Raw genomic sequence first — 22,978 nt, forward strand, 5'->3', positions numbered from 1 at the left:
CCATCCTGTGATATGTAAATCTTCATTTTTAGCAAGGAAAAAAATGGATTGTGGTGGATTTGTGGTGGGCTGTGCTGGCTGTTTGCTGCCGCCCTGCCCTTGGGGCCACTGCATCCAGCAGTGGGTCCTGCTCCCTGCTCAGGGCCAGTGGACCCCTGCAGGCTGGAATTTCCCCAGTAGGACTGGGATTCCCCTGGGAGCTGGGCTCCAACACTGGAGCCCTACATTTGGGCACTGTACCGGAGCCCCACATTTGGGCACTGCAGCCCCTCCATCTCCTCCTGCCCCTTCCCACGGGGAAGCTCTGCTGTTCCTGTTGTCCTTCCCAGAGAGCACAGGGAAGGACAGACCCTCTCTCAACAGGTACTGCCGTACCCTTTGCATCTCTGATATTTCTCTAACCTGCATCATTGGACAGGGAAAGAGGAGCCGTGGTGCTCTGGGGACACTAGGATGGAGTTTACAGCACTGGAGAAAAAAACACTCCTGGGTCAGGGTGTCCTGGGCTGTACTGGGAGCAGTGTCAGCTGCTGGAGGTTGGGGACCCTTCCCCTCTGCTCTGCACTGCTGAGGCAGTGTGGAGTGCTGGAGTGCTGGGCCCAGAGCTGGGCTGCCCAGTACAAAAGACTGCGACAGACTGGAGAGAGCCCAGCACAGGGCCATGAAGGTGATGGAGGGACTGGAGCATCTCTGCCATGAGGAGAGGCTGAGAGAGCTGGGACTGACCAGCCTGGAGCAGAGCAGGCTCAGGGGATCTCATCTGTGTGGATAAATACCCGGAGGGAGGGTGCAGAAAGGACGGGGCCAGGCTCTGCTCAGCAGTGCCCAGGAACAGACCCAGGGGCCATGGGCACGAACTGACACACAGGAGGGGCCCTCTGAGCATCAGGACACACTTTTCCACTGTGGACAGCTCTTCTAGATTGACCCAAAAGCAGGGTTATTTGCTTAAGTTGATGTTCCCCTGCCCCAAACAACCACTTCTGAAATTAAATGTTGTTTTATTTCGATGCTATTTAATACCTTTGAAATTAGTCAGGTCAGGTTGACCTGCTGCCCACGCTACTTCTGATTCAGCCCAGGGTACAGCTGACTTTCTGGGCTGCCAGGGCAGTTGGCCAAATCACATCCAATTTGTCACCCACCAGGACCCCCAAGTCCCTCTCCCCAGGGCTGCTCTCAACCCACCCAGCCCCCAGCCTGTGCTGATGCTGGGGGTTGCCCTGACCCAGATACAGGACCTTGCACTTGGCCTGGTTGAACTGCATGAGGTTCACATGAGCCCAAGTAGTTTTGGAGTTTCACAGAATCATCAAGTCCCAGAGTGGTTTGGGTTGGAAGGGACCTTAAAGGTCATCTCATTCCACATCCCTGCCATGGGCAGGGACACCTTCCACTAAACAGGGTTGCTCCAAGCCCCATCCAACCTGGCCTTGGACACTTCCAGGGATGGGGCAGCCACAGCTTCTGTGCCAGTGGAACAGGTTTATTTACTCTTCCCATATGTACCCCAGTGTCCACTAACAAATTTCCTCTGCTTTGCTGCCTCAGGGTTGAAGGATGCCCTGTCCTGAGAGTCCTGTGGTGTCACCATGGCCGTTCCAGCAACAGGGCAGCTCAGACCCAACAGTTTTGGCAGCTGCTCAAGGCAGCACTTCTGAGAGCCGCATGCTAGAGCCTGTGGCAGCTCCCAGCTGGGGCTGGCAGTGCCCACAGCTGGGATCAGCCACCGCGTCCATCCCACTCGCGGCACTGCGAGAACCTGGGCTGGTCACACAAGGTGATCTCCTGGGATCAGTGGGGCTGAACATCCCTCCTGTATGCAGCTACCCCCAGAAGACAGTCTGCCCACAGCTCCAGCATCAGCCTGCCTGCCCCAAAGTGACATCTGCATTTCAGGGAAGGAGGATTTTATAAAGCATCCTTCCTCCCAGCAGCATGGAAATTTGCTCTGGAAGTGTTTTTTCCCTGGTGCAGCATGAAGTTAGGCAAGGAGCTTGGTATCCGTGGGCTGGTTTGGCACTGCTGCTGCAGAGCACGAGCCCTGTCCCTGGGGAGCTCCCTGGGAGAGTGCAGGTTCAGCCCTTCACATCTCTGTGTCCCTGACAATTTAGTTCCTTTTTCCTGGTGTTGGCAGTGCCTGCAAAATAGAAGGACTGAGACCAAGGAGAAGCTTTTCAGTCATGGGTTATCTCTCAGATGAGAGCATTACCTGGGGCCTGGCAGGTTTCTGACACCTCTGATCCTAGCAGCATGTGCCCACAGAGCTTGCACAGACCTCATCCAAGCTTTCTCAGCACTGGGAGCCTCTCTGCCATGCATTGTGCCCTCACCAGTTTTGTGGGTTTCTCATCACATTTCCTCCCCATTTTAAATAAAGAATGGCAGGAAACTCATCCCTCCCTCCAGATGGGCAGCCTTAAAGAAGCACTTTAAGACAGAAACTTCGGAAAGCAGAAGCACCCTTGTCAGGGTGGTGATAAATAACCAAATCAAGGGGACAAATCCCATCCCCATTTCTTACCCTCTCTGTCTCTTGCCCACCCCCTCCCCCCATCTTCTCAGGGTGACACAGAAGGGTGACCAAGCCCCTAGGACCCTGGATAAGCTGATGGAGGAAGCATGGCCAGCACTTTCCCAAGTGTCTCTCAGCCCACCCCAATGCTGGGGCTGAGCAGAGTGACTCTCATCCCACCAGCAAAGGCAGAAAATGATGCTCAAGCTGATTTTACACAGATTAGGAGCCATTTGTCTCTGAAAACTGGCTGTCCCACTGGAAGGGGCCCTGGCTGACAATGGTAGCAAGGTGGGGACATGTAGTGCCCAAACCAACCTCTGAAACGTGACAGGCAGCAGCACAGCATGGCACTGGTCATGAGGGAGCCACACACAGCACATCTCTATCACACCCATCGGGCTTTATACACCACTTCAGCTTCCTGAATCCCTCAGATATCAGGCTCTAAAGCAATAAAACAGCCAGGGAGGAGGAACAAAGCGGGGTTTCTTTCCTGAAGGAGGGGAGTGTGAGAGGAGAGAGGAGAGATGCTTTCTGTCTGTGTTATGGCCCTGAGATGGGGATCGCTTAGGCTCAAGCCAGCCCAAATCCCTGCAGGCCAGTGGGGGATGCTCACCCCGGCCCCAGGGACCAATGGTGTGGTGGCTTTGAGGGGGTCAATGGCTGCTGGGGGGGGGGGCGTCACAGCCAGGCTGGGGGGCTCAGTTGGGTGAGCCTGTGGGTGGCAGAGGTGATGGGAGGGGAGGGCTGAGGCTGATGGATGGGCACACAGTGGCACAGTGACAGGAGTGTGTTCCCTCTAAGCTTGTCCTGATGTGGGCTGGTCCTGGAAGGTGTTTCCCATGGGGGGAATCTGCTGTGGGACAACAAGGGTGGCCGAGAGGTGGGGGAAGTGCACAGGAGGAGGCAGAAGGGGTGAGTGGCCCAGGGCTCTAATCATCCTTGTCCTTGGCCCCGTGCTTCAGGATGCGGGTGAATTCCACATAGTTGAAGTTTCCCTTCTTGTCGATGGGCGCCTCCCGGTACATCTCATCCACCTCCTCATCGGTGAACCGGTCCCCCATGGTGGTCAGCAGTTCACGCAGGTGGTCCTCATGGATGAAGCCTGCAGGGAGGGCAGGGGACAGCGTTAGCAGGGGGCACCATGAGGGCTGAGCGGCAGCACCTTCCTCCCCTCTCCCTATCCAGCTCTCCCACTCTGGAGCTGCTTGGGGCCTGTCCCCAAGGGTTTGGCCCCAGCCCTCACCCTGGCTGCATGCCCGAGGGGCTGTGTGCCCAAGGGGCTGCATGCACGGCCCTGCTGTACCTGACGCCTCCTCATCGAAGCAGGCGAAGGCGTTGCGGATCACGTCCTCTGGGTCAGTACCATTCAGCTTCTCCCCAAACATGGTGAGGAACATGGTGAAGTTGATGGGCCCCGGTGCCTCACTCATCATCCCCTCCAGGTACTCGTCGGTGGGGTTCTTCCCTGTGGGACACAGGCAGGGGTGTGGGTGCAGGCCCCTGTTCCCCCAGCTCCCATTGCAACGGCCAGCCCATGCACTCAGCTGGATGGGGCTTTTTTTCATTGCAAATTAATTTGCTGGCTCTTGTTCACCACCCCATAAACATGGGGAGGGGGTTTCTGCAGTGCCCAGTGCTCCCCCCTCAGCATCTCCCTCCATGCTATAATCCAAATCTGTAACCAAGCTCTGCCTTGGGGGAGATGCAGTAATTAATTTAGGGGTTACTGGGAACGAAACCCATGGTTTTTCCCACTCCCCTGGCAGCTGACACCCAGCCCCCCCATGGAGAGAGGCAGCAATGTCCCCACACGAGCCTCATGCTGCTGATGTCCCCAGCCCCTGTCCTATCGTGGTTTAACCTCCTCTACTGAGGTCTGTGCCCCCAGCACCGGCCCCTCTCTGCTCCCAGAGCTCCAGCTCAATGAGAGGAGGGAGATTCCTCCCAGGGCCAGCCAGGACCTCCAGAACAGGTTTGGCTGCCAGGTCAATCATTGACAGACCTCCCAAAGTGCAGTGAAGGTACGGCTGGGAGCAGGAGGAGGGAGGCATGGTCTGCAGCAAAGGAAAACAAGCTCCAGGTGGGGTGTGGGGACAGACCTGCATGTCTCAACCAGTCGAGGTATCACACCAGCATGGGAACTAGCCTTTGTTACCCCAGATGAGAGCAACAGGAAGGGACAACCTCAGGTGACATTGTATTCTGCCTGCAGCTCGTGCTCCCTCCCAAGGCAGAGCTTCTCCAGCCCCAAGGGTCTCTTCACTTCTGGTGAGCACGGCTGTAAAAGCAGCACACCGAGCTGCTGCCCTTGGGTGTCTCACAAATGCACTTTCTGTGGTCAGCTGGTGCCAGCAGAGAATTCCCCTGCAGGTTTTGGAGCATCCCACCACAGCTGGTCTCCAGCACTGGGTGTGGGTATTAGGTCACCCAGCAGTTCCCCCTACTCCTGAGGAGATGCTGGGAGCAGAGGGGCTGCGAGGGCAGGGCCTCCTCACCAAGGGAAGCCAGCATGTCGTGCAGATCCTCCTTGTCGATGAAGCCATCACGGTTCTGGTCAATCATGTTGAAGGCTTCCTTGAACTCCTGGATCTGCGACTGGTCGAACATAGCGAAGACATTGGAGGTGGCGCGCTGGGGGCGCTTCTTGGTGGTCTTGGCTTTGGCACGTTTGCTGGACATCTTGGCAGCTGGGGGGGTACCTGGGGACAGGAGCATCAGGAGGCTGGAGCACTGGAGTAGGGGCAGGAACATAAGACTTCTGGCAGCCCCAATCCCATGCCTCAGTTTCCCTGGCTGTCACACAGTTTGGCAACAGGGAGATAAGGAGGTCACATGCTCAGACATGGGGACAGGCAAGACTTGGGCTCTGATAAGTCCCCTGGGCAGTCCCAGCGCAGGCAGTGCCCACTAGCACTCCTTCCCCAGGGCTGTTCCCCAGGGGTTGCAGGCAGCCCCCAAGCCCACTTGCTGCCTGTTCCCTTTGCTTATGGGCACAGGGAGAGATGCCCAGCCCAGCACCCATCTGGGTGCCATCCCAGGGGGCTATGGGGATGGGTGTCTGGCCATTTTGGGTAGATCATGGCCATGCCCCTCCAGCCTCCCCTCACCCTGGCAGGGCTCTCCCAAGCCCCAGCCCAGCTCCTGGATTGGTGGGTTTACCTCAAACCCTCCATGTTGTGGCAGAGAAGCAGCCCTAGCACCCAGCAGGAAGGGGTTATCTGCTATGGGCACATTCCTCACATACCAGTGCTTCCCATCCCCCTTTGTCCATCCATCCATCCATCCATCCATCCATCCATCCATCTATCCATCTCACCTCCTGCCAGGTCAAAGGCCACTTGCCACTGCTCTCCCTGCCCAGGTGCCCCCCACCCTGCCTGGGGAGCCCATGGGAAGGGCCCTGAAGCAGAGGGGAGAGGGGACTATTAACCTCAAGGGGCTACAGAGCCCCTGCAGGGCAGGGGAGAGAGGCCAAGCAGTACCAGGATTGTGGGGACGCTGAGCACTGGTGCTCTTGTTACAGTTAATGAATGCCAGGAGAAGAGGAGAGCCCAGGGAAGGCAGCAGTGGGACAGACAGACCTTTGGGAACACAGCAGTGGGACAGACAGACCTTTGGGAACACAGCTGTGGGACAGACAGACCTTTGGGAACACAGCTGGGGCAATACGTGTACCATGGGCAATGGCAAAGGGACCATGTGGACTGCAAGCACCACCAAGGCAGGAAAACCTACCTCATCCTTCCAAGCTGGGGGTTCCAGCCCCCAGCAGGAACAGGAATAGAGCACAGAGCCCACTACCACCTTGGGATGGCACCCAGGCTCCCTCACAGTCTCTGAGCAGGGGGCTGGTGATATCTCCACATTACCAGGCTGAGGGATGCAGTCAGTGTTTGGGACACCCTGCACTGTGGATGCTGGGGACTCAAAATGGGTCTGTATGGCGTGCTCAATATACCCAGCAACCACCTACACTGACTGAGAGGAGAATGCTCAGGCTTCTCCCAGGGGAATCTTGCCAGGCATAACTCAGCAGGATGCCAGCAAAGCCCAGCTTGGCAGAGGGATGGTCCTGTGGGACAGGCTGGGATGGTCCTGCGGTACAGGCTGGCCCGAGGTCAGCCCAGGGAAGCTTCACTGCTCCAAGCCCTTGTGCTTGCTGCAGCCATTCCTCCCTCACACACAGCCCTGGGCCTCAGTTTCCTCATCTGGGCCAGCGTCTGGTTTGGGGAGCAGCTGTGGGGGCAATGGTAAATTAATGGATTATGAAGGAATTCCAGGGGAAGAGCAGAGTATCAGTCCTGTGCTCTGTGTGCCCCATGCCTGGTGGGCAGCAGGGACCTGGGCTCCTGCCCTGCCCTGGGACAGAGCAATTCAGGAGCCACGTCATGCCACATGAAGCAACAAAAAGCAACACCCCCAGTGAGCTGTGGGCCAAGACCATCCTGCAGGCCTGGACCCCCCGGGTTGGCTGCTCTGGGATCTGCTTCCCATCAGGGTCCTTAGTGCTGCCTCAGGGGGACTGTGGACCTTTGGGGAGCACCCCTTCCAGCAGGACTCTGGCACTGGCATGGACCAGGGCAGAACAAAAACAGCCTTCCCCTGCCCTTCCAAAGCTTCCCCATTGCCCCCCACACTGGACTCTCTTTCCAGCTCTCTCCCTTCCCTCCTGCTATACTCTTTCAAGGGGGAGCAGAGGCAGGGGCTGGTGCAGCCACCAGCCTGGTCCCCAGCCTTCTGTGGTCCCCAGGCTCCCCTAGCTGGGCTGTGCTGGAAGGACATTCCAGGGGCAGTAGGCAGTGCCAAATCCCAGTTATACACACCTTGGCAGCCAGCCAAGCTCAGACAGGGCTGGGGACTCTTCCCTCACCCCAACAACAGTCCCATCCCACTGCGGGAGCATCCACCAAACCCAAGCACGGCCCTTTAACTGCAGGGGAGGTGCCTGGAGGAAACAGTCCCCAGGAAACAGTCCTCCCTTGTCCCTCATATTCCCCAGTGGCTGTGGCACTGGGATGGAATCCACACTGCCCTCAGCCCCCTCTCTTGCACTGCACCCAACACCTGACAGCAGCCATCGAATCACCCCACCATCCTCCTAACCCTACATCCTTTCCCAGTGCCCACCAGGAAAGAGACATTTGTCACCGGCTAGCCAAGGGGAGCAACAGGACTTGGGAGCCCAGCTGTGCCCACACAGGGTGGCCAGGAGACCTCACCCCCCCCAGCCCATCTCTGCCCACTGCTTCCTCTGGCACTACTGCACCATAAAGCTCTTTGCAGCAGGACAGCCCTGCCAGGCACCGTCACATGCCAGTGACATCCCCAGGATGACACCCCACAGCAGCAGTGCGGTGAAGCTCAGTTCAACACCTCAGCTCTACCAGGCCATCAGAACCAGCAATAAAAGCTCTGCAGCTGGCCCACGGCACTGGGCTCCACTTTCAAAACACACAAAATTATTAGCAGAATTATTAGCAGAAGACTAGAGAAATAAGCAGGAGTTTTGATCTCACCACAGGAATTAATCTTATCCAAATATTTACCTTGCCCTGGCTGTAACCAGCTTGAGACCTCTCCAGAGAGATGGTGCTCCTTAAGGGGATCAAGTACGATTTTAACAGCATGTGGATCTGCTGTTTGATCCAAAATATGCCCTGGAAAGATGCTCAGTCCCCAGGTCCAGCTCAGTCATTCTACCTCTGCTGTTAGACAGCTTCCTTGGGCTGGCTGGGACTTGGGAAGGGACTTTTTTGGGTCGGTGTGGGGAAAGGTTCCTGTGTATGAGATAGAAGGGATCCGCAGTGAGACCTGGTTTGACTGGGGCAAAACTCCCACATGCTGCCCTGGTCCTCGAGGCCATGCTTTCTGGGATTCCCCAAATCCCCATGTTGAGAGTGTTTCAGGGAACGCCCAGCCCTGATGCCCTGCATGCTGGCATGGATTCAGCTCAGATAAATGGTGCACCACCAAACCTTCAGCTTCCTCTGCAGCAAGAGGGAAACCCACTGACACTGGTCCTGCTTCTGCTGACCCCCACTGAAAGCCCCATCCCAGCACTGCTCCAGCCCAGGAGCTGCAGATCTTGGGCAGCAGAGCTGAGGAGGTGAGTGCTGGAGTGACACCACAAAGCCATGTGCTGGTCTGATCCCAAAGTCACCCCATCACTAGCTGCTCTTATTTCCTTGTCCTTCTGCCACTGCTCCTGCCAAGACCATCTCCCAGCCTCCTGTACCACAAGGCTTGTGCCTCCCCCACCTGAGAGCCAGACCCAAGGGACCATGGGGCTGGCTTAAAGAGTTCAGAAATTAGTAAACAGTTTACTTTTAAAGAGAAAGAGGAAAAGATCCACAGTTATCAGAAATATAAACTGCCATGTGTTTTCTCCTTGGTAAAAAACAAACAAGCAACTCCATCCTGGTGCTGCTTCCAGGCCACGCTGGGGAGGGTGGGACAACCAAAGGGACATGGCAGTGCTGCCAGGGCAGGCAGCCCCATCCCATCCCCATCCTCCTCCGTCCTGCCTGCTGCCACCTGGCACAGCTGGGCAGGGACATCACCCACTCCACCCAGCTCCACTGGGCAGTGAGAGGCACGGTGTGCTGGATGCTTTTGGTCAGGGAGGGGAAAAAGTGATTCCAACAGCCTGGGCTGTCCCAAGGGACACCCCTGCAGGGTGAACAATGGCTCCTCAGGGGGACTGTGGTTAAATCTCTGCCCAATGCCACTTTCCAAAAGAAGTTGCAAGTCCTAGCAAGCCATGACACAGCCATGTTCACTGGTGGGCAAGGACGGGCCCTCCACCACACACAGCCACCCACACCTCAGCCCCTGATAGCCCTGCACAGGCAGCAGTTGCCACCCCCTCTCCCAAGGTGGCATGAGGGCCAGCAGGGGCGAGGTGGTGCCCTGCAGCATCCCACTGTGGCACAGGACACTGCAGGGCAGTGCTGCAGCCAGGGTATCATTCCACCTGCAAAGCTTTGCCATCTGCAGGCACCTCTCCCAGCACTGGGACTGCCTCTGAGCAGATATCCTGCCTTGCAAGACAGCGGGACACATGGACCAGGGGGTCACACTGGAGGAAGAGCAGGCAGCAGCTCATCTTCCCTGCCTAATTTGTTGTTAAACTACCCCTTTCCTCCAGCACAGCCCTTCTCAGGATGCACTTGGGATGTGGCATTGCTCAGCTCCACTGAGCAACAGGTTCTGGTGCCAGGGGAGCCACACTGCCAGCCAGAGGCTCCGGGAGCTGCGTGAGGAGTCCCCGGTCCGCTCAACACTGTAGGAGTGGAGGCAGCTGCCATTCTGCTACTTTTATTGCCTTATTAGAGATGGGCAAAGGGGGCTTGGAGGTGAAGAGAAAGCAGAACCTGAGCCCTGAGCTATGTCTCCATTCCAGCCACAGCCACCAGCACTGATGCCAGCAAGGAAGGAGCAGGGCAGGAGTCAGGAGGCAGAGCAAAGCATGCAGTGACCCCCGGGAGGCAGAGTTCATCCCAGCCCTCCCTGAGTTCTCACCAGACACTGGGGACCTCTCCAGGCCCATGCACAGCTGTGGAGCTCGGCTTCGAGTTCAGCAGAACATTTCTGGACCAGCTCCTTCCTGACAAGTTTAGGGAACAAGGACCGCCCAGTGCCCATGTGGCACATGCAAACCCTTCCAAACAGCAAGCCTTCTGCAGCCTCCACGAGAAGAAGCCTGTGCACAGGCAACCTCAGTATGCAAAGGACCCAACACCCAGCACCTTCTGATGCTCAGGAGGCTGGGAAATGGACCACAGGGCTGAAGGACTTCATGGCCTTGGGCCAGCAGCATAACATGCCCTGACCAGGGCTTGGTATTTTCCCAGGGAATTAAGGCTCACCTCGGCAGGGAAATCTGGCCGCAGCGCCTCCGAGGGGGAGGTGACCACAAACTCCTCCTACAGCGCACAGAGCCTGCCAGAGAGAAAGGAAAAAAATTCCAGCAACTGAAGGAACCCAACCATCTTTGGTCAGCAGCGGTGGTTGTTGACACTTGGGGATGTTCCACTCCAAAGAATGCTGCTCCAGCTGCCGCCTTCTCCTACACATCCACGTTTTAGAGTATCCCTGGCTTTTATCACAGTTGAAACATTTTGTACCAAAAGGGCATGCCGGGAGGGAAGCCAAGAGGACCTTATGTTTTCATGGGAAAGGCTAAAAAAACCAACATCCCTCTGCGTTTAAGGCTGAGGAAAATGAGCTAAATAAGGCTTTTCTGCCTTACAGCAGTTTATTGCCTGACATTGCTCCCAGGTCACTGGGGAGATCTCTGGAGCATCACGCATGCATCCAGATCTTGCCTCTGGTCATCAGCAAAAGGACTCGGGGGAAAAGCAGATGTTCCAGACAGGAACAGTTCTCACAGACCAGGACGCGTGTGCAACCGCGGGCGGCAGGATCTGCTCCTCTAGCTGTGCCATGCCAGGGAAGCTGGGATGTCCCAACTCCGAGGCATTGCGGACAGTTCCCCAGAGCCTGGCTCAGGAACGATCCTCACCTGCCGTCGCCCGGACACGCCTGCCGGGCCTGGCAAGAGGCTTCCCGGGCAGAGGGTGCCCGGCAGGGCTCACCGGGAATCCTCCTGCCGCCGAGTAACCCCGGTCCCAGGGCTGACCTCGGCATCAGCTCCAGCACCGCAGACCTGGAGGAGCGGCGGAGCTGCCTCCCTCTGCTCCCTCCGCTCTCTCCCGAGACGGTCGGGGCTGCTCCATCCGCTCTCCCCGGCTCCATCCCGCCCGCTCCACCGGGACTGCCCCCGGCTCCATCCCGCCCGCTCCATCCCACCCGGTCCATCCCACCCGCTCTCTCCATCCCGCCCGGGGCCGCCCCCCTCCCCGCCGTGGCCGCTCGCTCCTGTCCCGGGGCGGGCCTCGGCGGAGCCGCCTCACCTGTCCCAGAGCAGAGCTGCGGGAGCTGCGGGAGCTGCGGGAGCTGCGGGAGCTGCGGGAGCTGCGGGAGCTGCTGGAGCTGCGAGGCGGTCGGCGCGGTTCTGCGGGACGCGGCTCTGCGGGGCGGGCGGGCAGCGGGTCCCGGCCCGCCCCGGCCCGACCCGGCTCGGCCCATACAAGGCAGAAGAATGCGGCGGGACCAGGGCCGCGGGGCAGGGCCGGCGGGACGGCCTTATATAGACGAAAGGAGTGGCCCACACGTGCCCCCCGTCCCGCGCGCTGGTACCGGGGGGCTGCGAACCGGCGCGTCCCCGTGGGCGCCCCTGCGCATCCCAGCCAGGGGACACAGGGATGCCACTCTCTGGAGAAGCCGTGGGCAGCGACGGGTGACACCAGCCGGGGGCCCACGGCTGTTTGGACAGCTCTGGCTGCGATGGCGTGGCCGGGGTGGGTCCCTGGGGCAGGCGTGGGGCTGCTGGAAGAGCAGCGGCCCGTGGGGTCCGTGGAGAGGCCGGAGGATGTTCGCAGGCTGCACCGCGAGTGGCCGAAAACCTCTGCCAATGGTCCTTGGGGCTATGCAAAGGGAAGGGTGGCCAGAAGGACCAGCCATCAGCGCTGACTTCTGCCGCTGCCCTGGGCTGTGAGACCTCAGAAGGACCCCGTAAAACAGCCCCTCAAAGGCCGTCTAAAAAGTGGCCTGGAGTAGAGAACAGCCAGGGAGCTGCCCCATTCCCAAGCAGGGATCCAGAGCCTGGAGGAACAGGGATGGGGAGTTCCTACCCTTCTCTCGAGGCAGGAAGGCACTGGTTCTGGGACACCTCTCCAGGGCAGCAGGTTCTGCTCACGATTCCTTCCCATCAGCAACCTTGAGCCTCATCACAGTCCTGCAGGCATGTGCCTGCAGTCCCCTCAAAGGACAAGCAGTGGGATCAGGAGCTGGCCAAATGCAGGAATGGGGCTGGAAATGCTGCCAAGTGCAGTGCCAGGGCAGAGGCGAGCCAGGGAGAGCACAGAACCTTTGTCATACCCGTGAGCTGCACAGGGGGTCTCCAGAAAGGTTTATCTTTTTATTAAAAATTTAAGGAAAGAAACAAAAAAGAAAGAAAGAAAAAGAACCGGGAGTCAGCCAGCCCGAGCTGCCACCCTGTGGCTGGTCCCCGGGTTTTCTGTGCTGGAGAAGAATCCTGGTCTCAGTTTGGTCCAGGTGGTCCTAGGAGCCATCCTCCAGCCACTTCAGGGTGGCCACCGTCCCTCACTGAGCCCCAATTCCTCACTACTGAGCAAGTGTCAGGCTGGGTCTCTGCAGAGGGGAGCTGCTGGAGAAGGGCAGCATGGACATGTCAACTCCTTGAAGGCTTTGCAGCCTCTGCAGCTGTGTGCACACAAGGCGCTGCTGCTGGGCCACCTCATGCTGTCCCTCGAGCCCTATCCAGCTCTTCCTACCTTCCCCTGCCTGTGCCCAGGGCTCTCCATGTCATCCTTCTCCCCCATTTCCAAGTGTCTGCCAACACCCATCCCTTACTGGGGGCTGCTTGTACCCTCAGGACACACTCTGGCACCTCTCCTGCCTCCTTCTGGCCCTTTCAAGCCCAAATTTAATTTGCTTTTCTCTGGCCAGTTGTATCAGGCAATGGAAATAGAGTAAAACAAGACATTTTGTTTAGCATGTGAATTTTAAATCAGTTCCCTGATTCAGGTATTTCATTATTGTGCAAATATTTCTATCCCTGTGAAGTGGTCTGGGGGAGGAGCACAGAGCTGGGGACAGTGGCACTCCTCACCTGCTTAGGACACAGCCTGAGGCCTGGAAGAGCTGCAGCTGCAGCTGTCACCTCCCCCTGCCCTCGGGTGCATCCATTACAGAGCAGAGGGTGCAGAGTACCTGGGGCTGCTACGGCCCAGGCACCCGAGGAGTGTCCCAGGAGCAAGGCTGGAACCAGGACACGTGTGACCTGGCCCTGCCATGGTGTGGGGTCAGAGGCACAGGATCTGCCAGAGATAAAGCGATGACACCCCTACACACACACGTCCCTTCTTGCCAATGCCATGTGGGTCCCTTGGCTTGAACCAGCCTCTGGCATGAGGCAAATGCCCAAAGGGCTGGACATGTGATCAGAGGCCTGATGGCTGGAGCAGGGCAAGATACTTTTGAAGTCCATAAGTATCTTGCATAATCTGTATTTAAATTACATGGCCTTGGCTAGAAGTGATCTGAGGCCTGGGAGAAGGACTTGTCTGCCTGCTCCCTCTGCCAACCCCACAGGGCCCAGGGAGGGTCAGTCTGCCCCAAAAGGTCCTGTTGGAATCAGCAGCAAGGCATGTTATGATCAGATTCTTGAAAATTATTAGAAAGATGCCTCTGCCCAAATTAAGGTGCAAATCAGACCATATGTCAAAGTCAATAGCACAGATTTTTATTTAATGGTAATTGGGAAGTAGATTATTATGCCCACATAATCACACCCTGAAGAGGATAACAGAGAGTCAATCCCAACCAAATATCCAGCCCACACCATGCAGAAATAATTCTCAATATGTTTTTCCATGATGAGTGCGAGTGGCTTGAGCACCACTGCTCTTGGAAGGCAAGAATATAAAAATTAGTCAAATCTTTAGAACTCCACATGTCATTTTTTGATCCACAGCCGCCGTATGTTCGGCTGCTGTAAGGTCTGCTCAGATCACCAGCTAATGAGCGGCACAACCGTGTGTGTCCCAAAAGCTGCCCTGCTCCCCACCCTCCAGCCCGTCCCCAGGGAGGAGCTGGGGCGTCTCCAAAGCCTGGCTGTGAGCCGTGAGCCGACGGCGTCGCATGGTGACAATGTGCCGCAGGCGAAGCTGTCCGGGATCCCGTGGGACTGTCCGGGATCCCGTGGGATTGTCCGAGATCCCGGGATCCCCACGCGGCCCCGTTCGCAGGCTCAGCAAGTGCTTCGGGGGTCCCAAGGTCCCTCTCCCCCCCAACATGTGGGGACAACACGGGGGCTGCTGTCTCGCCTTTCCGCCGAACAGCGACCCTTCCAGGCTGAACCTTCCCCTGCCCCTTCCTCGCCCCCCTTTCCCTTCCCCATTCCCTGTTCCCGAAGGAGGAGCCGGGCGCTGGCCCCGCCCGTCCCGCCCTGGCCCCTCTCGGCCGCCGTAGGGCGGCGGCGCCATTGGCGGAGCGCGGGCGGGGCCGGGGTTGGTTCCGGGCCGAGGGTCCGGAGGGTCCGGGCGGGTCCCGAGGAGGGTCCGGGCGGTTCCGGCTGAGCGGGATGAGCGGCGGGCGGCGCCGGGACGAGCCGCCGCACCCGCAGCACCACGCGGTGGCCAACGGCGGCGCGGCCGGGCGCGGCTCCGTGTGGGGCAAAGCGCTGCGCAGCGACTCCGCCTGGCACGACAAGGTGGGCCCTGGGGGTCGGGGGGCCGTGAGGTGCGGGCTCGGGGGGGGCCTGGGGCGGCTCCGTCTCGCGGGGGGGTCGGAGGAGCCGCCATCTCTTGAGGTCGGGTAAAGCCCCTGCCGGGCCGGTGCCCGCAGCGCCAACGGGCGGGGAGCCGAGGGAGCACAACCTGCATTACTGTTAGGATACCTCAGTTACATTTGGCTTGTGGGTTAAACTCTTCCTGGATTAAATAAAAATTTAATTCGTGTAACTAAAGGAAAACTAGAAACTGAATCCACTTTCGGTTTTCCTGTGCGTGTCTCCCATGTGCTGCCGTGCTCCTGCTCGGTGCTTCTCCCTGCTGCTGCCTCCCAGCAGCACGGCCACGAGCTGCCCTGAGCTCCTGCCGTGTCCCGGCCCCTGCCATATCCCTGGCACGGCCCGGGCACACCATGTGTGTTCCAGGATCTCTGCTCCCTGCCTTTGGCTTTGCCTTTCGGCGTGGGGAAAGTGCACGATCTGCGCGGCATTTCCTTGGGGAATAGATTCTGTCACTTTTGCCTTAACCTGTTACTCCCAGAACTGGTAGGGCTCGTCTGTCCCTGCCCCTCCGCTATGATTGATGGGGCTGGAATTTCAGAGTCAGCAGGGGCCAGTGACAGCTGTGCCCACGTTTTGGTGCAGTAGGATGTGAACTGAAGGCTGAACTGACTGACCAGTGTAGTGACCAAGGGAAATGTCTTTACTTGACATGGATTCAAGTCTTCCACATGGAACCAAACAACTGGCACATCCTACAGTAACATCACAAAGGCTGTTGGTGTTTGGGGTATGGTGGAACAATCCCAGCTTTGGGGAGGCTGGGAAAAGATATGTGAGCTTAAGTAAATCTTATTTAAAGTGTGAGCCAGCACTGTCCAGCTGCAGTAGTGCAGCGGTGTGGTCCCTTGGACAAACAGCAGTAAGCACGTCCCTGCTGCTTGGGAGGCACAGGAGTGAGGTACAGCTGGGCTGGGGGCGCTGCTCTGGGTTCTGGGAGCTCATGAGCACAGGAGGGCCTGGCTGGAGAGTTGCTGTAACAGTCTTAAAGCACAAACAACTCTTTAAACTTTTATTCCAGTGAACTTTTATTGAATCTTTAGTAAACAAGGAGGCTCGGTACTTGCTCACCTCTGCAGTTCATCCATCAGAGGACAAAGCTGTGTATTTAATTTGGAAGCAGAGAAGCCCAGGATGCAGAATGCCCTAAGTGGTTTTTATCTGTTCTAATGCAATATCTTATACTCTTAATGGAGAACTAAGTGTTCAGTGTGTTCAGTTTTTACCTGTCAATTGTATGATGCTTTTAAAAAAGGAAACATAATATATGCCAAAATCTTTCTTGTGCTTTATCTCCTCAGGACGAGTTTTTAGATGTAATCTACTGGTTCCGGCAGATCATTGCAGTTATTTTGGGAATCATCTGGGGAGTAGTTCCACTGAAGGGCTTCGTGGGAATAGCAGTGTAAGGTTTATTTCCTTTTCTGTCTCATGTACTTTCCCACGTTTGGACTGGACTCAGAGCCTGTTCGAGGCTGTGCTGTGAGCAGTGGGCTGGCTCTGCCTGCTATGTCTGACAGCCAGCATTGCATTCCAGGCTGTTCGTTGCCATGAAATTCATCCAAATCATAGCATGTCCATCAGCCTTCTTCTCCTCAGCCTGATTTATGCTTTTTTAATTTATTATTTATTTTGTTAAGGGGGGTGGGGGCAGAAGAAGGGAACAGGAATTTTAGTTGACTTGGGATGTGTGTCCTGCATGTGTGAACAGGGGCTGTGTGGTGCCTGGTGTGATCTCCCAAGAAGGAATGTCTGTAGAGGTGTGGTAGTCCTTGTCTTTGAGGCAGGAGCCCTGCTCGGAGAAGAGGCTCTGTCAGCAGATAAGAGGGGCAGCTTCTTTGTGAAGAAGGAAAGGTTTCTTCAAAGCCCCAGAGGCCGCAGGTCCCAGGCAGGCAGAGCGGCACTGGCAGTGCTCGGGCAGCGCTTCCCAATGCAGCTCTTCCAGCTGTGGTGTGGAGGAAGGCAGTGCCTGGAAGGGGGCATGTGCGTCGGATCCCCACAGGATGTGGGAGCCAGGTCACCTCCCCACGGGTGTCTGAAGGCTGCAGTGAGTTATGAACTGAAAATCTGTTTGGCGTGGACATGTGCCTGAAAGCCTCTGAGGGACAGCAGAGATGGGAATGCAGCCCTGCGCTCTGGACATGGGCTCTGGGAAGGTGCTGGGTCTGCTCTGAGCTGTCTCCATTTTCAAGTATCTCTGCCTGGCCAAGGTCTCACAGTCAAGCTGGAGCTTGACTCACAGCTTTTCTTAGGCAAAATTCACTTGTCATCTTGTCCCTCCTCCCGAGTGTCCTGGCTGTGCCAAGGAAGCGAAGGGTCGATGCTCCAGCAGGAACTCAATAGTTACATCAAAGAAATGAATCTGAAGTGCCCCCAGAAACAGGTGTGGGGTAGGTGAGCATGTCCTTACATAGTCATCCATTAATTCACAAAGCACCTTCAGGCACCTAAGCCAATTCACAGAATCAACTAGGTTGGAAAAGACCTCTGAGATCATAGAGTCCAACCTATGACCCAACACCACCTTGTCAACTAGACCAGCACACTGAATGCCACATCCAGTCTCTTCTTAAACACCTCCAGGGACCGTGACTCCACCACCTCCCTGGGCAGCCCATTCCAATGTCCAATTACTCTGTCTGTGTAGAATCTCTTCCTAATGTCCAACCTAAGCCTCCCCTGGCACAGCTTAAGACTGTATCCTCTTGTCCTATTGCTAGTTGCCCAGGAGAAGAATTCCTGTGCTTAATGTTAATAAGAGTGATTCGGTGTAGTATGGAAAACTAAAAGCTTCTGGAAGCATGTGTGTGGTTTCTCTGTGCTGTTGCAGTCACAGAGCTGCTCTCAGCTGGTGACTGACTGTGTGTGTGTTCTCATACCACGCTTCCCATACAGCCTTCCTTTCAGGACACCATCCTGTCCCTTTCCAGGCTGCCCCAGCCCTAAGCTGGAGTGGTGTAAAGCCAAGCAAATCTAAGGACAAACAGGAACATGTTTGTTCTCTCTGCTGCAGCCCAACTGTCAGCACAGACTGGAGAGCACTGAGAGCTGGCTCAGGTTGGGCCCCAGTGCTGGGGCTCAGGGCACTGTTGAGTCTTCCTGGCTCTCGTCTCCAAGCCATCACATTTGGTGTTCACAGGGATGTTACCCTGAGCATGGAAGCAACAGTCTTCCCTCTCAGCAGCCTCAGAATCAAGCAGCACACACAAGGAGATTGAATTCTCTGTGGGAGCAGGACTGTGGATCTCCAGGACAGGAAAATGTGCAGGTTTGTGGATTGGAGGATACTTCCAGCTTTTGACTTCTGCCTGTTGAGCCCTGCTAGGAGTAGGTTGTGCCTTGTGAGGTGAACTTCATCCCACCCTGGCATACTATGGCAAGCTGACCTGGAGGGGCTTTTCAAGGAGGTGATAGAGCTGCCTGGGAAATGTTGCAGGAAGAGTTCCTCTTTGCTTCCCCTGTGGATGAAAGATATTTCACTGTATGGTATGTGGGATATCTGCAGCCTATATCACTGGAGTGACAGTTCCTAACCTCTTTCCTCCAGATTCTGCCTGATCAATGCTGGTGTTCTGTACCTCTACTTCAGTAGCTTCCAGCAGATAGATGAGGAGGAGTATGGCGGGACGTGGGAGCTAACGAAGGAAGGATTCATGACATCTTTTGCACTGTTTCTGGTAATGCCTCTTGCTTTCCTCAAGTTGATTAGTGAATTGTGTTTGTGCACTTTCTGAGGGAAGAGATCTGGAAGGAGGGCAGGTGAGGTGGTGAGAGAAGAGATGTGTTAACATTATCAAATAAGTGACATTGATTTGGGAAAGAAAATCACAAAATCCGATGGCTACTGGCTATAAAATACAGTGCCAGTGCCTGGGATTTCTCTGTAAGAAAGGATGTAGGAACAGGCAGCTGTACTTTTACATCTACCACTTAACTTTTATGTTTTCCCATCCTCTGTCCCAGATATCCTGGTGGAGTTCCATATAGAGCTAGTTAAGCTGGTGTTTTGAATGTCTTTGTTTTCCTTACTCCCCTCACTCAAGTCTCTAATCACAGCACTTGGTTAGGTGGTGTTCTAAGTCACCAGAGGGGCTGTGGTGGGAGTTTAATGTGGAGAAGCTGGGCATTCCAGAGGTCAAGCAAGTTGGATGCCACCATTTGTGCCATGTGGTGATCCTGAAATCTCCCCAAGACCATCTCAAAGCTGGAATTCAGTCCTCAGTCCTCTATTGAGAGCAAAGCCTGAGGCTTGTTTGCTGTCTGAACCCCCTCCAGAGGTGTCCAGATAAACTTCACTTCCTTTCCTCCCCACAGGTTGTTTGGATAATCTTCTATACTGCCATCCACTATGATTGACACAGTCTGCAGCATTTGCCTGTTAAATCAGTAGTCAGTAAATCAAGAAGGTTTTAATAAGTCCTAGTCTTTAGTGGACTGGTGGGAAGGTGGGGAAGTCAAACCAGTTCCCTTCCATACCAGAGGTCTGATTAGCCTGGAGGAGCCCCAACTCTTCTGCTGGAGAAGCCTGTCTGTTTTATATACCCATGAATTATTGGAACTATTAAAAAGCCATTGGAATTTTTGGAAGTGGTTCAAGACTGTTCACATGTGTAACTTTCTGTGACTCTAGCCAGTAACTCTACAAACTGCTGTGTGCTGAAGGTTGAATCTGTTAATTTAATGTATGTATGCCCATCTGTTTGAAATCTGTCATTAAATCCTGACTTGTCTTCCATGGTTGTCCTTTAGACAAACAGTGTTTCAAAAGCAGTTGTAGGTACATGGGCAGAGGGCATGGCAGCACCCAGGACATGAGCTGGTGGCTGCCCTTGGCATGTTTTTGTAGTAATCAGATCAGATTTGATTAAACAGACTATGTTGTTAACCATTTCTAATATTTTTTTATTTTACTTGCAAATCAGCTGTCGATCAGAATTTTTAAATGCTTTTTGCTGAAGAGAAATTTTTAAGCAATTTTGCTAGGAAGAATTGATTCATTTGGTTAACCAAGATGTATTCAAGAAGCTCGGAAGCTCCACTGCACTCTGCCAGCCTGACTACCAAGTTGCTATCACATACCTCAGAGCTTCATAGTCTCAAAGGACAGTCATTCTGGAGATACCTTGTTAAATGTTAGCATTTAAATTTATTTGGTTTTAAGCTCTTGAATTTGACTGCTCCTTGTTAATAAATGCAGGAGACTAAGACACAATTGAGGCAGCTATTATCTTAAATGCAGACTTGCAAGTCTGGCAGAGTACACAGCTTCTGATTTGTGAGGTGCTTGGTCACTTCATAGCTCAGTCCCTCCCTAGTTGTGCCCTTTTTGTGCATCAAAGGGGAATCTCTGCATTAAGATATTTTTAAGGAAGAGTCTTTCAGAAATAGTTCTTGGGAAATACGCACAGTCCTTGTTTTTGTCAGAGGACCTTGTAGTCTTGTTGCCATATGGTCCTTGCTTTTCTAAACAGCTCAGGCACCCAAAAAGAGTCCTGACCTAAAGCTGCCTTATAGTAAGGGGTTGATAGTTTAGTGTGCTCTTGCTGCAAGTCTGCTTTGCCTCCTCACTGGTGGAAGTGCCACAGCCTGGCTCTCACCTGAGAGTGTGCAAAGCCAGGGATTTCAATCTCCAAGTGCTGAGCCAGGGCTCTGGAGTTGCCCACCAGTGCTGGCCTTCATTCTTACCAGGGAAAATGCTGTCTGTTCTTGGTGGAAAAAACACCCCTGGCTATTTTAGGTCCTTGGGATGCCAAGGGAAGAGTGCAATAGCAGAGAGCTTCTGCTATATGTGAGTGGCCAATTTAAGTAAATGATATCAAATAATAACTTCTATATTTTCTCCTCTCCATCCCCAAACTTGCTCAAACTTTTAGTCTGCTACTTTCTTTTCCTTTTCTATCAGCTGAAACCATTAACTTTCCACAAGAATTGCACAGCCTGCTAGTTCTAGGTCACCCTTTCCTGCTGGCATCTGCATCTTAGCTGCTCACAGCCATCAGTAAAACCATTGTATACTTGAAATGCTCTAATAAATGTTGCCTGAATAACCCACTGTGCAGCTTCTGTATCGTCTGGTCTTTGATGTTTCATAAAATGGTGGGAGCGTGGAATTTCTTTCAGAGTTTAATTTTTTGGTAAAAATTTTGGGGATTCTCAAATCTCTTGTGCTGCAGGCTCAAGTCCTGCACTTTCAGGAGAGGCCAGAAGCATTCGTAGTGACAGTAGTAGATAATGCTTAGATCCATCCTTCAATTAAGCAGGTTCAGCCAAGTGTTGCCTGTTTAAACTGTTCTGCTCCTTCAGCAGGTGTCCCTGCCACGTGACACACAGTCGTGGCAGAGCCACTGCTGCATTCCAGAGTGCTCCAGGCTGGTCTGGAGCAGGACTCTGAGCACTGCTGTAACGTGCAGAGCTGCTTATCTGCCCCTTTGCTCTGTTCCTTGCTTGCCTGTGCTCCCACCAGCTGAGTTTCTTGTGCTTTGCACTTCTTTGCAGTTCTAGTGGCTGCAAGCCGAGGCAGAACTCGAGCTCAGGAGGACTGGAGTAGGACTGCCATGGAAGAGCAGGGCTTGGGCAGCACCTCTGCCCTCAGCACTTCTGGACTGGCACAATGAGGTTGCTCTGCCCTCTCTTCTCCTTGATGGGAAGGAGAGTGAACCAATGGCTGGTGGGGGGTCTTTGCATGGAGCAGCAACCTGGGGACAAATATGTCCTTCCTGTGCTGGAGAGCTGAGCTATGGAAGCCACAGCTGTCGCGACACAGTTCCACCAGGAGCTGTATCCTTATGGAGCTGACAAGAGGGTGCAGAGAAGAGGCTGCACTGCCCACAGGCTCGGTGAAGCTCCCTGCTAGCTGCAGACATGCAGGAACATCGCTTTGACTTTCACCAAAGAGCAGCCAGTCCCTGGGACATGAGCAGCAAGTGTATTCTGGTGTGGAACTGGAAGAGAAGTTTCTGTTGGTGTCTTCTGGGCTTCAAGAGTACCATCTGTTAAAACTAATGGAGGTTACTTTCAGTGTTAAAAGGAGGAAACCAGTGTGGGTGCAAAGGGGTGTTGGGGGGGGTGGCTGTGCCACTGGGTATCTCTTGCCAACACCAGCTGTCAGAGTCCAGCTAAACATGCAAACCAGCACGACCAAAACCGGTTACAAGGGGGTTGGCCCAGCAAGGGAATGCTGCTGCTGTCACTTGCCTTCAGCAGTCCTTGGGATGTCCTTAGAGCGAGCGGTGCCTGTTGGGGTGGCAGCACACCACTGAGGAGCCCTTGTTCCTCCATGGGGTGTTAGCACCTCTGCAGTTCCACAGCTTGATTTCTAAGCTTGCAAAGGCTGGGCTCACTGCTGCTGGCGTTCTGCTCTCCACATATATTGCAGAGGCTTATAAAATTGAGACAAATAATATATTCAAATGAATTTATTTTATAAACCAGTTAAACCAGATAAACCAAATAAGCCAATTAAAGCTTGGCCAACATTTGAATACACATTCATTATATCGAATTGGAACTACCCAACTGTAAGAACTCTCACGATTTCAGAAGGGTAACCCAGAATGCACAATCCCTCACGCAATGAGGGCTCTCAGCCTTGAGGAGTTTCCTCGGGGGAGCCCCTGTCTGCTGACCCTCAGCTCCGAGGAGGAGCAGCTCCACTGATCCCCGTTGGGGCTCGGTCTGTAGCCCCATTGAATGTGATTTGTGGTCAGATACAGTCACGTTACCCCTCACTGAGCGGGGTCTGACCTCCTGCCCCACCACAGCCACCAAGCGGGTGTGGCGGGGCTGGTCACGCCGGCCAGCCGGGACATGGCCGGCTCACCAGCCGGAGGGGCTGAGGTGGGTACTCCTGCCACAACCAATTGGTTTGGATTTGTTTGTTGGGTTGATCTGTTAATTCTCTGCCAGGCAGTGGGTGGAGGAGGATTCAGTATGGACACACTCCTAGCCTTAGAGGAGCTGCAGTGGTGGGGAAGGGACCCCCCTCCAACTGCTGAGGATGGGGACACTGGAGAGATGCCTGGAAGTGGAGCAGGCTGAGACTGGCTTGCAGAAGCCAAATTCTTATTCCTGTTCATTTAGTT

The 22,978-nt window shown here is 54.9% G+C and overlaps 2 protein-coding genes across 2 annotated transcripts; one reads left to right on the plus strand and one right to left on the minus strand.

The window, feature by feature from the left end:
• Positions 1 to 1,465: 1,465 nt before the first annotated feature.
• Positions 1,466 to 11,562, minus strand: MYL9 (myosin light chain 9). The gene is made up of 5 exons (XM_051803287.1): positions 11,437 to 11,562; positions 10,390 to 10,462; positions 5,017 to 5,220; positions 3,825 to 3,986; positions 1,466 to 3,623 (listed from the first exon to the last, which is right to left on the minus strand). Exons 3-5 carry the CDS (start codon positions 5,198 to 5,200, stop codon positions 3,451 to 3,453), a joined length of 519 nt encoding a protein of 172 aa, XP_051659247.1. The 5' UTR covers positions 5,201 to 5,220; positions 10,390 to 10,462; positions 11,437 to 11,562; the 3' UTR covers positions 1,466 to 3,450.
• Positions 11,563 to 14,586: 3,024 nt separating this feature from the next.
• Positions 14,587 to 20,955, plus strand: RAB5IF (RAB5 interacting factor). Its single transcript, XM_051803286.1, has 4 exons — positions 14,587 to 14,819; positions 16,199 to 16,302; positions 18,445 to 18,574; positions 19,212 to 20,955. Exons 1-4 carry the CDS (start codon positions 14,691 to 14,693, stop codon positions 19,251 to 19,253), a joined length of 405 nt encoding a protein of 134 aa, XP_051659246.1. The 5' UTR covers positions 14,587 to 14,690; the 3' UTR covers positions 19,254 to 20,955.
• Positions 20,956 to 22,978: the final 2,023 nt, after the last annotated feature.

The sequence above is a fragment of the Manacus candei genome, unplaced genomic scaffold, assembly GCF_025592945.1.
Source record: "Manacus candei isolate 608988 ecotype Guabito, Panama unplaced genomic scaffold, ASM2559294v1 h1tg000057l, whole genome shotgun sequence".
NCBI lineage: Eukaryota > Metazoa > Chordata > Aves > Passeriformes > Pipridae > Manacus > Manacus candei.

Bases quoted from the DNA above. Each gene is read 5' to 3' on its own strand.
- MYL9 (XM_051803287.1), bottom strand. From the start codon at position 5,200: ATGTCCAGCAAACGTGCCAAAGCCAAGACCACCAAGAAGCGCCCCCAG. The intron at 3,987-5,016 runs GTGAGGAGGCCC...TGTGTCCCACAG, and splicing joins CGACATGCTGGCTTCCCTTG to GGAAGAACCCCACCGACGAG. The intron at 3,624-3,824 runs GTACAGCAGGGC...CCCTCCCTGCAG, and splicing joins CTTCGATGAGGAGGCGTCAG to GCTTCATCCATGAGGACCAC.
- RAB5IF (XM_051803286.1), top strand. From the start codon at position 14,691: ATGAGCGGCGGGCGGCGCCGGGACGAGCCGCCGCACCCGCAGCACCAC. The intron at 14,820-16,198 runs GTGGGCCCTGGG...TTATCTCCTCAG, and splicing joins ACTCCGCCTGGCACGACAAG to GACGAGTTTTTAGATGTAAT. The intron at 18,575-19,211 runs GTAATGCCTCTT...TCCTCCCCACAG, and splicing joins CATCTTTTGCACTGTTTCTG to GTTGTTTGGATAATCTTCTA.